Below are 13,323 nucleotides of genomic sequence, written 5' to 3'. Positions count from 1 at the left end.
AACCAAGATGAACATATGTGGTTTTGGAGGCTATGAACACAATACATGAGATTAATGTGTACAAAGGTGACAAGGATCATTCCTAACAATTCAAATGTCAAAATACTTCCCGATGTTACAAAATAAAAGCACTTGATGCATGTGGGTCGTTTACAGTGACTTCCATGAACTCGATCTTTAAATTATTTAGAGCTCCTCAAACCCTTCTTCATCGCCGCCTTCCTCTACCCTTCTAAATTCTCTTCTCCAAATCTCCATCTGTCCAGTTTATACAAAAAAAAAAAAGTATGAATATGGTTAATGTTGACCCAATACGTATAAATGAGTATTCACTAATTCAAGTGTTTAAATATACAGATAATATCTCTGGTCAACAGGACCCACGCCCATACAAAAGACTAGACATTAACCAACCTGCTTGACCAACCTTTGGTAGCTCTGACACTGCTTTTAGTATTTGCATAATATTTCGAGTTTGAATATCATCTTACCTCATCATCTGAAAATCGAAGGTGTTTGGCAACAAAAAGCAAGCTATCTGAGGGACCTAGCACTTTCTCTTGACAAAGGCTTCTTGCAACACCATCATACTCTAATATTCGCACTCTAAATCCATAGCTCATAAAAAGTTCATCTATCCACTTCTCCACAGAGGGCTGTCAAAAAAAGCCATAAGAACTATGGGAATTACAGGCGCAGGGAAACCACAGTTTAACTATAAAGCAGAATTAGAATATGCAAACCTTGATCCCAACTTCAGTTTCAGTCAACCACAATGGTAATTCGCCTGAGAATACACATCCTTTCATGGCCAGGTTACTAGCTATAAACAGAATCTCCTTAAAACTAGCCAAATTTAACACCGGAAACCCCTATAAACGAAACAAGTAAGATATTGCAACTTAGAATCACTCTCCCGGTAATAATGTACATATATTCCCAAGACAGACCACGCTCTCGTGCATTCACGCCATTTTAAGAGGTGGAAATTTCAACCCATATATGTTTATGTTTTACCTTTAACAAGTCAAATCGATTAAGCAGATAATTTATTAAAAAATAAACGGGTCAAATTTGTTAGAGTTACTCCAAAATGAAGTACAAAGCAAAACAGCCTCCTGAATCTCTTTATTAAAATATGTTGCATTATTTTCATGATAAGATGTAGTTCGTAACCCGATTTAGCATTATTTATTTTATAATTAATAAAAATGTATATGTGGACCGCCCTACCTGAAACAACTCAATTGAGCCATATTTCAAAGTTACTCATTTGACCCGAACCCACCTAGATCCATTACCAAAACTGTCACCTCTAATATTATTACTTCTTTTATTAATGGGTATTGTTTACATGCCATGCCATTAATACATTTGCTATTCCCTTATCCGTTAAATTGATGGGATGGGATCAGAAGATCAAGAATGAAGTATACATCAACTGATATAATAAGCAGATGAAATCTTAAATGTTAAAATATGAGGGAGTTAGAAGGAAATGTCTGTTGACCTGGAAAACCCATATACTTGGCCTGCTACCACTAAATCCTTTATCACGTAGAATTTGTTCCAAATCAGATGACTCCAAAGGAACGTGAAGTAGCAAACAGCTTCTTGGAATCTTAGCACCAACATCTAACAGTTTCTAAGAAAACCATCATAAGGACATTTACCATTAATAATTTCAAGACATTTGCAGTAGAATTCAAAATATCTTCCATCCTTTTTTATCACCTCCTTTCACCCTTATACAATGCTAGACTTTCAAGAAACAAAGAGCTAATTGTTTTTCTAAGTTGTACTTGAAGAATAGATGATTTCTAGTTGGATAACTGACAATAGTGATAATAAAGTGACTGGATTTTTAGGGGTGTAGTTTCTTGGGATTTAATGAAACAAATATGAATTACACATTCTATCATGATTTTGATTGTTTTAGCAGTAACAGTCACATGTCAGAAAGCGAAATACTCAAGAAAACTTTTGTTAGATATAGATTTGTGCCGCAACCAATCTCAGCCAGTTCCTTACATTCTGATAGTGAGGCAACACTATCTAGAGAGTATAATAGAAAGTCCAGACATATAGGCCCTTAGAGTGGCCTATATCAAAGAATTAATATCTATTTTTCTCCCAATATATATTGGAACGTAATCATGTCTACTCTTGTAAGATCCAGATGACCCGCTACAAAAGATCTTCCAGAAGATATAATTTTTGAACCTACTAGAGTGATGGAGTTGAAACGCATTGAATGGAGTTGGCAAAAACGAGAAGCCCACCTTTACTTAGACTTTATCTAACTAAAGCTTCAATATGGCAGATACAAGTTGTACTGACACAGCTACGGGTTTAGATTTTAAAATATAACTACGAGAGTATTTCTTTTAATGATGAGCATGTTGATCCTCTTAATGAATTATTCGTTTGGTATTTCATCTACATGTTCAATGAAAGCGCAAGAAGAACAGGCCATTATATAACTATTTATATGTGTCCTTTCTCTTAATCTGACCCTATTGAGAGGTAATCATTACCTCAAGACTCAAAGCAAAAGCTATCGAGATTTAGTCATTAAGGTAGAACTTCATTTGGTACTATTGTAAACCCAAAGCGGGAGATTGTTGGAATATAGCATTTACTATTGTAATCCCATCCTGTGATGGATGGGATTTTTAGTAATGTCTTGAGCAATGAAGATGCAGGCCATATGATCAGACCAGTGACAGATGATGAAATTAAAAGTGCTATTTTTAATATTGATAGCAATAAAGCTTCTAGCCCTGATGGTTATACTTCAGGTTTCTTTAAAAAGGTCTGGGATATAGTGGGAGATAAAGTGTGCCTGGCTGTGAAAGAGTTTTTCTTCACTGGAAAATTATTGGGTGAAATTAATGCAACTTTGATTGCTTTGATTCCTAAGGTGAACATTCCTAATAAGGTGTCAGATTTCAGACCAATAGCATGCTGCAATGTAATCTATAAATGTATACGCAAAATCCTTACTAGCAAAATTCAAGAGGGGCTTACTAAGGTTGTAAGTGTAAATCAAAGTGCTTTTATCCCCGGAAGGCACATTCAAGACAATATTCTCATAGCACAAGAGCTACTTAGGGGATACAATAGGAAGCATGGGCCCAAAAGATGTGCCATGCAAATAGATATCCAGAAAGCATATGACACTGTGAGTTGGAGCTTTCTAGAATCCATATTAAACAAGTTTGGATTTCATTCAAGGATGATTGAGTGGATAATGGCATGTGTTACTTCTTCCAAATTTTCTATATGCTTAAATGGGAAATTCATGGTTACTTTAAAGGAGGAGGAGGACTTAGACAAAGAGATCCTATCTCTCCTTACTTATTCACTTTGGTAATGGAGGTGTTTAGTCTCATTATGATTAAGAATATTGAGGAATCTGAGGAGTTTGGATATCATTTTGGATGTAAGGAATTGAGGCTATCCCATATGTGTTTTGCTGATGATCTACTTGTGTTTTGTAAAGGAAATAGTGGTTCTCTTAAGGTGGTGAGAAAGACTCTGGAGGAGTTCTGTCAAGTATCTGGATTGAATCCAAACATGGGTAAAAGTACTATCTTTTTTGGCAGTCTGAATGAGAAGGAAAAAGATGAAATGCTGCATATATTACCTTTTAAATGTGGAAAGCTTCCTGTTAGGTACTTGGGGGTACCTCTGCTTGATAAAAAAAAATAGGGGTAAAGGATTGTAAAATTTTGGTTGATAAGTTAGGACCAGGATTGAGAACTGGAGGAATAAGAAACTATCTTATGCAGGCAGATTACAACTGATTGCTTCAGTGTTGGCATCTATGCAAGTGTACTGGGCATCCAGGGGCGGATGCAACAGCCTAGATGGGGGGGCTGATGAACCCAGCCAATTGAGCCCAACACCACTTACTTTAATGGATTATTTGAAATGAACCCATCCTAAAATTTAGAATGAACCCAGCCCAGTTAGAAGAAAAATGATAGGCTTTGGAAAAAAAAATGAAATCATCTTGGTTTACAAATTAAAAAAAGTAAAAGCAAAACGTGGGTTCAGTGATTTTCATGCAGTGGGACAGTGGGTTCATTTTTGGAAATATTCAAAAAGGATAACATTATCACATTATCTTTGATTATTTTACCTTCAAATTGAATAATGTCCTTTAATTCTTTAATTATTAATTAGGGATAGTGGTTCATGTGGTTGTTTGACTTCATGTAATTAGAGTAAATATTACAAGCTGCTTTGAATAACAAATTTACTTTATTCTAATAATAATCCGTTTCTTACTTATACATCAATTTAATTTACCATGTTGTCTTAACAAAATAAAAACCAAAAAACCCTGCAATATATATTAATTAGGTGAGGTTTGCTAATCTAAAACTGTTCTATTTCGTCCCTGTTAACAAGGTGTTTTTTTTTTATATTTTTCCTTTTTACAATTAGCTAGCTAACCATTTTTTATGTTACAATGAGGCTATTTAGCTGATTATTGGATGTTTACTATGAGGCTATTCGACTCTTTTTTAAGGTAAAATTTTTTTGCCCCCACCGTCTTCATTTCCTGGATCCGCCACTGTGGGCATCAGTCTTTCTTTTGCCAATTTCTGTCATCAAAGATTTAGAGAAACTGTTCAAGAGATTTCTGTGGAATGTTGGGGACTCTGCACAGGGCAAAGCTAGAGTAGCATGGAATGATGTTTGTAGGCCTAAAGAAGAAGGAAGGTTGGGCCTAAAAGACATAAGAAAATGGAATGAAGTTTTATTAGTAAGACAATTCTGGAAAATCATTGAAAATAAGGATTCTTTATGGGCAAAATGGGTAAATGTGGTAAAGCTCAAAAATAAGAGTATTTGGTGCTATGAGGTTGATAAAGCTGACAGTTGGGGGTGGAAAACAATGATACAGGTAAGAAATTTAATTAAAAGTCATGTTTTTGTGGAAACTAGAGATGGAAAGACTGCCTCAATGTGGCATGACAAATGGTGTGGAGATGGTCCACTTAATGAATTTATTAACAGAAGAGCTCTTTATGATGCTAGGATGGATGATGATATCACTGTTGGTAATATGATTGATGAGGGAGGTTGGAAATGGCCAGAGGGATGGATTGATCAATTTCCTAGTATTAGGAATATTAATGTTCCTAATATTGACAGTGGTAAAAGAGATAAAGTCCTCTGGCATACAAAAGAAAATCAGAATGTACAATTTTCTACTAAGCAAGCTTGGTGTGACTTGAGAAATGAATGGCCAAAAGTAGAATGGAAGAGTGTGATATGGATTAAGCAGTGTATTCCAAGGCATGCTTTCATTTGTTGGTTGGCAGTTCAAGGAAAATTATTAACTCAGGATAAGATGAGCATTTGGAGAGACACTGCAGATTTGAAATGTGTTTTCTGCAATCTTTGTGCAGACAGCCATGATCATTTATTCTTTCAGTGTAATATTGCAGGTAATATTTGGAAGAGATTAAGTAAGCTTCTGTTCCAAATGCAAGAAATGGACAATTTACAGGATGTTATTAGCAGCTTGGCTCAGTGTAGAGTTGTTAGCAGTCTTGGTATGGTTGTGAACAAGTTATTGGTAGCTGCTGCAGTATATTATCTATGGCAAGAAAGGAATGCCAGAATTTTTAAGAATCAAGATAGAAGCATGGAGGCAGTTTGTCAGATTATCAAAGACAGTGTTAGACAAAAGATTATGAACATCAAAGTAAAGAATACAAGAAATGTAGGAAGGATTGCTGAAATATGGGAGTTAGAAGTGATAAATAACAGTTAGAAAGCTAAATAAAGTTGACTAGTTGAGGAAGAGATTGCACTTGCGTATGGGAATAGTGAGTCATACAAGATGGGATTACTTGGTCCCATATTGGTGCATTTCTGAGATTAAGAGGCTGATTTTTTGTTTGAATGGATATTGATGTATCTGAGTGACTTTGGTTGCATAATTGGTATCTCCTGTATTGACAAGGTCTTGTGATTTTAGTTTGAGGTAGGTTTTTGAGGTTTTGTTTTGTAGATGTATAGGATACTTGGGCCTGTCCAAGTATTCTTTTTATTGTAAATATGTATATGTTTGGATATAATACAATTCACTTTTTCACCAAAAAAAAAATGTATGTGTAAAAGGTGTCTGTATATAAGTGTGTGAACAAGCATCAAAGAATAAAATCAAGTAGTCAAACAACCTGCTTGATTAACTAAGTTATGTCCAGTTTTACTTTGTATGACTGGTACAAATCCGTGTGGTATACATATACTAAATAAATCATGCCTTCATTGATATGCCAAAATGGTCAATCCAGATTAAAAAAAAAAAAAAATCGACAGGTCAACGGTTAACCATAGTGATGTTTTGGAGTTCTCAACCACCTTAGAAGTTAGAATCAGTTGTACGTATATATAAGTTAGAATCAGTTGTACGTATATATAAGTTATCTAGGATGCTTATAAAACATCTTAACCATAAACAAATCAATTGCTTCAGAAACTCTGCACACACATTAGAACATGTCCATGAAGAACTTTACAAGTTTCATACGTTGCGGTTTTGTTCTTAGTTTGAGGGCAAATCCTGGGAGAGAACTAGTTTAATGAGAGTTTAATATACGTTGGTCATAATACTAATGTACAACTACAAACAAACCTTTAAGCTTCTGAGATGCAATCTTGAATACGGATTGTGGTGATACATCATAGATTACGGTTGAAGAAGGCCATTTGAGCCGATAAGGCCTAGTATCCATTCCATCCGTAAATAAAACAACCTACATACACATACCGTTAAAAACGTTTAATTATTTAGCAACTTGTTAATTGTTAGGTACTAAATTGAGTATGTAAAGATTTATAAGTGCCTGTTTAGCTCCATCATCCCCTTTAGTTAAGCTAAGTAACTGATCATCTATAAATTTAGTGGCAATGCAGTATTGGTGCATCTTTGGCTCCGTATTCTTATCCATCTCGAGGTCAAAAGGCGCAAAGCAGCCAGCATAATGATCGACGAAAAGAGGTTCTGCAAACCAAAATGATGTTTTTTCAAGTTGAGCATAACGTGTTCGAGGAAATGCCTGAATGAAAAAGTGTTACCTGGGCGAAGGGTTTCATGGAATCGATAGGAAGCGCGAGATATGGAGAACTGTAAGAAAGGGTCGTCGTCATCCTTGTCTTGTTGGTGGAAGTTGGTTTTGTTAGCAGCTGTGATTTTGAAGCTGTTCTTTTTGGTTTTTCTTTTAGTTGAATTGGAAATGGAAAGCAGTGATTGGCGCAGAAGAAGAGAAGCTGCTGTTTTGCATACCAGAAAACACTCAATCTCCATGACTGATTTTGATTTCTCTATCTGCTTTCTTGCTTACTATAAAGAATTGGCCTGAATTTTGGGTTTTTGTTTGCTAGATAGGGACAAAGTTTTGAGATTTTTTTTTTTTTTTTTTTGCATCACTAGTAAAAATTAGTGACTTAAAGATTTTACGCTTAGGTTTAGACTTTATAAAGTCTGATTTCAAGAACAAAAAAAACAGCATATACACATATAAATTGGCAAGCTTCGGTTATGGAAAGATTTTGTATCAACTCTTGCAAAAAGTTTCTGAATTAAGGTCAAGTTCTTATTCAGCTAAAAGTGCTTCTACCATGTAAATGAGCTCAGCATACCCTTTCAAATATCTATTACAAAAATAATGCAACTACTCAATTTGTTGTTAACCCATTAAAAAGTTTAGTAATTTGATACATTACTAAACTATGTTGAGTAAAACATAGACGGAGTTCATAATAACAGATTCCAAAAGCTGTATAGGACGAGCCACGCATTTGGTGAAAAGATGCATCCATAGAAGTGAAAACAAGATTCAGTGCATAAGCACCTAAACACAAAATTCATTCTACTGCAATACAGTTCTGAAAAGATCCATAAAGATAAATCTGATATAACATATTTTAAAAGACAATCCAGGTCAAAAAACAAAACATAAAACGACATCAACTGTCTTGTGTTTAGTCTTCCTCTTCACCCTCATTCTCAGCAATGTTGAAGTAACGTAGCTCGTACACATTGCGGTCCTTGTTTGAAGCAATTACTCGAAGCCAATCCCTCACATTGTGTTTCTTCAAGTACTTCTTTGTTAGGTACTTAAGATACCTGGAACACAACGTAATCGTAAGAACAAATTACTCCAATACTACAATTTCTAAAAAAACATCACTAGACAGTTTACGTATAAAGTAACAATAATCTGGAACGCTGTTGCATCTTTGATATCTAATAAAAGTGCGACAAATGATCAATTACAAAAGAGAATACGTGCACAGAAATAAACACTTAAGAAGCCACCACTATTAGACTTTCAGTAGCCAAAAGTAACGAAATATTTTGACAACTGACAAGAAGATAATAAACCGATGATACAACTGGCACTACTGCATAGCGTATAAGAATCAAAGCCTACTAAAAGCCAATGTCCAATGAAACTAATGAGCACACATAGTAATGCCACAATAACAACAACAAGAAATGCCACAATGAAAGCCTCAAAACATTCAACAATGAAAACGGAAACCATAAAACCAACATAGCATGCTTAACAACCGATATCCAAGACAAAAAACCAACATACAACGATAAACGGGCCACTAATCAATACTAGTTTAAGTTAGTTTAAAGATAAACTTCATAAATCACTAAACACATTTCAGTTGAACAAAAACTATATCAATACACATAACTGATGTATCATAGCTCAATTTGGCATTTCTATATATTTAGTCACATGTATGTAATAACAAATATTAAATAAAAAAAACTGTAAATTCATGAATTTAACAACAGTAATGTAATAATATCAGGTAAAAAATACAAAAACAAAATAAGGGAGAAAAAAAAAGGGACCTTTTGGAGAAAGTGGAATCAGCAGTAACAGAGATCTTGTTCTTCTCACGAGAAATAGTAACAGAATCACCGAGATTACCGGCTTTACCACCAACCTTAATCCTCTCTTGAAGAAACTTCTCGAGCGATGCGATTTCCATGATCTTATCTTCAACTGGCTTCCCGCAATCGATCACATACGTCGCCGTTTTCTTCTTTCCACCTTTCACTGCTGCTGCTCCTCCGCGACTCATCTTTACCTCACTTCCTGTTCCATTCCAATACAACACACAATCAATCAATTAATTACTATCAATATATATATACATACACATATATTTAAAAATAAATTTGGCTGTTAGATATGTTGGTACCTGTGATTTTCTTTCCAGACGGCTAACTGCAAATGAGGTTGAGACTTGGGGATTGTAGGTGAAAACAAAAGGAGGAGGTGTGTTTTTAGGGTTTTAAATTAGCTAGGGTATTCACTTAGTTGGGTCGAGCCCAGTTTACATTTTTGCAGTTTCACGATTTGGCCTCTAGTTTTGGAATGGGCCTTAATCTTTTAAAAAACACTGGGCCACAAAAGCCTACTAAAACTAGTCGCTAATGTAAAAACCATAGTTACTTTTTACAGCTTGAAGTTAAATAAAGACGGAAAGTAAATTATATTTGCAAAATCAGTTATGTTAGCATCTTAATCTTAATATATACTATAAGACAGTTGAACTAATGACTTATTAACCAATCAAATCGCTTAATTTTATCAAATTGAATTTCGCTTATGTCATCATTTAGATTAACTATAAATTAAAAATCCTAATAATAATTATCTATATATGTTATTATATTAGTATTTCTATTATTTTGTAGAAAAAGTCTCATAAATTTATACTTTTTTTTCCATCAAAAATTTACATTTTTTAACCCTGAATATTTAATTTATATTTATTTTTAACATCAAATTTAGAGAATTTTTTTAGTATTTTTTAAAATGTTACAAAATATATTTATATTTATTTTTTTATGTTACAATTCTCACTCAAATAAAGAGTCCTAATTGTTATCAGATAATATTAAAACAATCCTAATTGTTATCTAATTATCATAGGACATGTGATTGAAAAAAATCTATTCGTGTTATGGGTCTGCATCATGATTAAATACATATACTTAAATGTCAATTACATGTTCACAAGTATGTATATATTTTAATAACATAAATATCTTTCATAATAATATTACATTATGTATACATCTGATTTCAAAAAAATAAATTCTGTAATAGAGAATTTATTGTAGCACGTGCCTTGTGAAATGACTATGTCAAACAATTCCATCAATATGTATCAGTTAATACTTAATAATGACAGTGACGAACTTGAGATTATTGTACTACAACTTGCAAAATATAACACCTAGAACTGTATATCTTTAAAATTATAAGCATTTATCAATTAAATATATGATGATCTAATATTGATAATATCGTAAATCTCGTGTCCAGTGTCGGACACGGGTATATGGTAAATTGGTATCACTAAGATTGGGATTTTTTTTAAAAAAAAATTGAAATGATCTTAACACTTAGATTAAAATCAAATGTTAATATTCAAAAATTATTTTAAATTTTAATCCTTAATTTTGATGCAAAGATCAATATCCTTTAAACTTTACTAGGTAATATAATTGCCTATAACATTAAAGAATCCTCAAGCTATATCAGTAATACGTAGTTCAAGGTCAACAACTCCTTATAGCAATCATAAACAATATGAGATTGCTATTACACCCAATAAATTTGCATTATGTGATTGTTGAAGTGGAAGGCTCCAGAGGAGGATGTGTAAGTATGCAACCAATTATGGCCTTGAAAATTTATACTTTTAGTAAGTATATCAAAACAACTAATAATAATATAAGAAAAACTGAGTTGAATTTTTGGAAATTAGTTATGCCCAAGTACAACTTTTGATGGTCATCATGAGTTTATTGCAAAACCTCGTTAGATAGGGCTCTAAAATCTAACTTTGAGTAACATCCTATTAAGAAAATCTAGATGTTGTGTCTGTTGTAAGAGGTTATGATGCTTCAAAACTTAGAGGCATTGAGTAAAGTTGTCATTTTAAAGATTGAAGTTCGCTATGTCACTTTGACACTTCATATCATCAAGAACAATTATTTTTAAAATCCTTTAATACCCCTGAATGACTAAACAATGATACATAATTTAAAGTTTTTTCCTATATATATATAAGCCTATATAAGTTTTTTGGTTATACCAATATCATACTTGATATAACTATGGCAGTGGTCCTTTTATGACATTTTTTTGGCCAAATCTGTTTACATATGCACCATATCATTCATTGATCAAGTACATACCTGTTATTATCATTTTTTATTTTTTCATTACTACCATTGTGACATCCGTCACCAAAACTGGTACTTTATTATAGCCTCTAACTTTAATTCCAAATTCCATGACTAGTCAATGTGCCTATATAGTATAATAAGCATAGACAGTTTAGGATTTAGACAGTTGATCTTCCTAAACATAGATGACTATAACTACTCCCGTACTTTTTAGGCGCGTAGTTGTTAGACAGTTTAGGATTTAGACAGAGGATGTGGTGATCATTCAAATATGTGGCTTTTATTACTTGGATTACAACAGTTTAGGATTTAGACAGTTGATCTTCCTAGACATAGATGACTATAACTACTCCCGTACTTTTTAGACGCGTAGTTGTTAGTCATATTCATTTTTTTTATATTGTTAAATCATTACATATTAGTTATTTGTACACTGAAATTATAAGCTAATGAGTTAAGTCGTAATATTAATAATAAAATTATAAAGGTATAACATGAAATATTTAACTAATATTAATAAGATCATAATATATATATATATATATATATATATATATATATATATATTTAAAAGTGCACAATTACTACGTACATAATATGGAGGATATCCCTCCTGATTAGCTATGTTCGACCATGGGAATTATAATCCCATTAGGAGTCTAGTTTTTAAAAATTAAATAATCTATCTCGTATACAAACTTAACCACGCGCCCGCCAGAATGCCTCCTTGGTTCGGTATCCCTTATAAAATATTTATTCATCATTAATGATTATAACAAAAATCTAAAACACAACTTGTGTGCCTTCCTGCCGTTTGAACACAAAAAGACATCACCATCACAAAATCAATTTTTCAATCTATCACTTAGTCAAGCAATTTTTGGTGAGTTAAATAATTTTCATTATTATTTTAAAGATTTTTTATATAAATTTATGGTTAAAATTCTTATATTATTATATTTTATATTGTCAAGGTATGTAAAGAATGATCATATTAATTTTAGCGTAATAATTAATGTAATTTAAGAAATCAACTTATGATGTCATGTACATCATAGTAACAGATTTAAATAAGTGTTAGTAAGATCGGAAAGTCCTGATAAATATTTAATTATTGTAGACTTCAAAACAGTAAGTTTGAGTTATTTCAAAATCTGGACAGATTCAGTTTGTTAACTTTAAAAGATCGTATTTTGGTCATGGATGACGGTTAAGTCACTTTTTTGGTGTCTAAATTTAAGTCCAGGAAGTGTACTTTCTGGTGGAATTGGTTTCGTGTCAAAATAGGAAGTTGTCGACTTCGGATAGTCATATCTTGGTCAATTTTATGAACTGGAAGTTTTTTTTTTCCAGAAACATTTTTAAGATGTTAAGAGTTTACAGTTAAAAAAATTGGATTTTTTTGAAGCTTCCAAGGTCCTTAACTTTTATAAAACTTTTCTGTGCGCAAACAGTGAAATTTCTGACTAGTCTATAATTATGGAAATTTTAAATATAGTTAACGTGCCAAATAAATTACGCAAAATATCATGTAAGTATATAACACTCTAAAGTTACAGTGGTTAAGATTTCGAAGCTTGAATTGTTCGTTTGATCCTAATAAAAAATAGATGAAGTTACCAAAAAATTTCAGTGAATATGAACTTGTAGAAACCAATGGTACATCGATAAAACATATACACTATAGTAAGTTATGTGACTTGTAACTTAATAATACATGACAAATCAGTTGTGAATATTTTGAAAGTAGTCATATATGTGTATCATCAAATATGGGTTACAATGGACGGTTATTAACCATGTTTATAATTGTAATTTGTTCGTATATATATGTTGTGTAGATTCTAGTGATCTTCTTGGACTTTGCACAACTACTTGCTTGTTGAGGTGAGTTTCGTGGCCCCTTTTTATATTATTTCTGTGGGAGAAAAATGATGCTCAAAACACTTTTCATTTCTTTACTAGTTGTGCCAATACTAGTTTGTTTTCTTGGACAAATACGTGTAATTATGAAATGTGTATGCTAGCTTGCTTGTGTTGATTTCTATGATGCAATAGATGTCTGT

General features: G+C 32.7%; 2 protein-coding genes across 2 annotated transcripts; both read right to left on the bottom strand.

Moving 5' to 3' along the window:
- Nucleotides 1-21: 21 nt before the first annotated feature.
- LOC122592771 (O-methyltransferase 1, chloroplastic) lies at nt 22-7,429 on the bottom strand. The gene is made up of 7 exons (XM_043765080.1): nt 7,105-7,429; nt 6,873-7,030; nt 6,662-6,782; nt 1,511-1,635; nt 744-872; nt 492-656; nt 22-258 (listed from the first exon to the last, which is right to left on the bottom strand). Exons 1-7 carry the CDS (start codon nt 7,331-7,333, stop codon nt 187-189), a joined length of 999 nt encoding a protein of 332 aa, XP_043621015.1. The 5' UTR covers nt 7,334-7,429; the 3' UTR covers nt 22-186.
- A 397-nt stretch (nt 7,430-7,826) lies between these two features.
- LOC122592723 (60S ribosomal protein L22-2) lies at nt 7,827-9,362 on the bottom strand. Its single transcript, XM_043765016.1, has 3 exons — nt 9,256-9,362; nt 8,903-9,149; nt 7,827-8,155 (listed from the first exon to the last, which is right to left on the bottom strand). Exons 2-3 carry the CDS (start codon nt 9,133-9,135, stop codon nt 8,011-8,013), a joined length of 378 nt encoding a protein of 125 aa, XP_043620951.1. The 5' UTR covers nt 9,136-9,149; nt 9,256-9,362; the 3' UTR covers nt 7,827-8,010.
- Nucleotides 9,363-13,323: the final 3,961 nt, after the last annotated feature.

The sequence above is a fragment of the Erigeron canadensis genome, chromosome 3 (assembly GCF_010389155.1).
Source record: "Erigeron canadensis isolate Cc75 chromosome 3, C_canadensis_v1, whole genome shotgun sequence".
NCBI classification, from domain to species: Eukaryota; Viridiplantae; Streptophyta; class Magnoliopsida; order Asterales; family Asteraceae; genus Erigeron; species Erigeron canadensis.
This window is presented reverse-complemented; position numbering and strand designations above follow the sequence as displayed.

What these genes read in the sequence shown, in the direction of transcription:
- LOC122592723 (XM_043765016.1), bottom strand. Translation starts at nt 9,135, where the DNA reads ATGAGTCGCGGAGGAGCAGCAGCAGTGAAAGGTGGAAAGAAGAAAACG. An exon ending in GATTCCACTTTCTCCAAAAG is followed by an intron (nt 8,156 to 8,902) that starts GTCCCTTTTTTT and finishes GTTGTGTTCCAG; the next exon opens with GTATCTTAAGTACCTAACAA.
- LOC122592771 (XM_043765080.1), bottom strand. Translation starts at nt 7,333, where the DNA reads ATGGAGATTGAGTGTTTTCTGGTATGCAAAACAGCAGCTTCTCTTCTT. An exon ending in CCATGAAACCCTTCGCCCAG is followed by an intron (nt 7,031 to 7,104) that starts GTAACACTTTTT and finishes TTTGGTTTGCAG; the next exon opens with AACCTCTTTTCGTCGATCAT. An exon ending in AAACTGAAGTTGGGATCAAG is followed by an intron (nt 657 to 743) that starts GTTTGCATATTC and finishes TTTTTTTGACAG; the next exon opens with CCCTCTGTGGAGAAGTGGAT.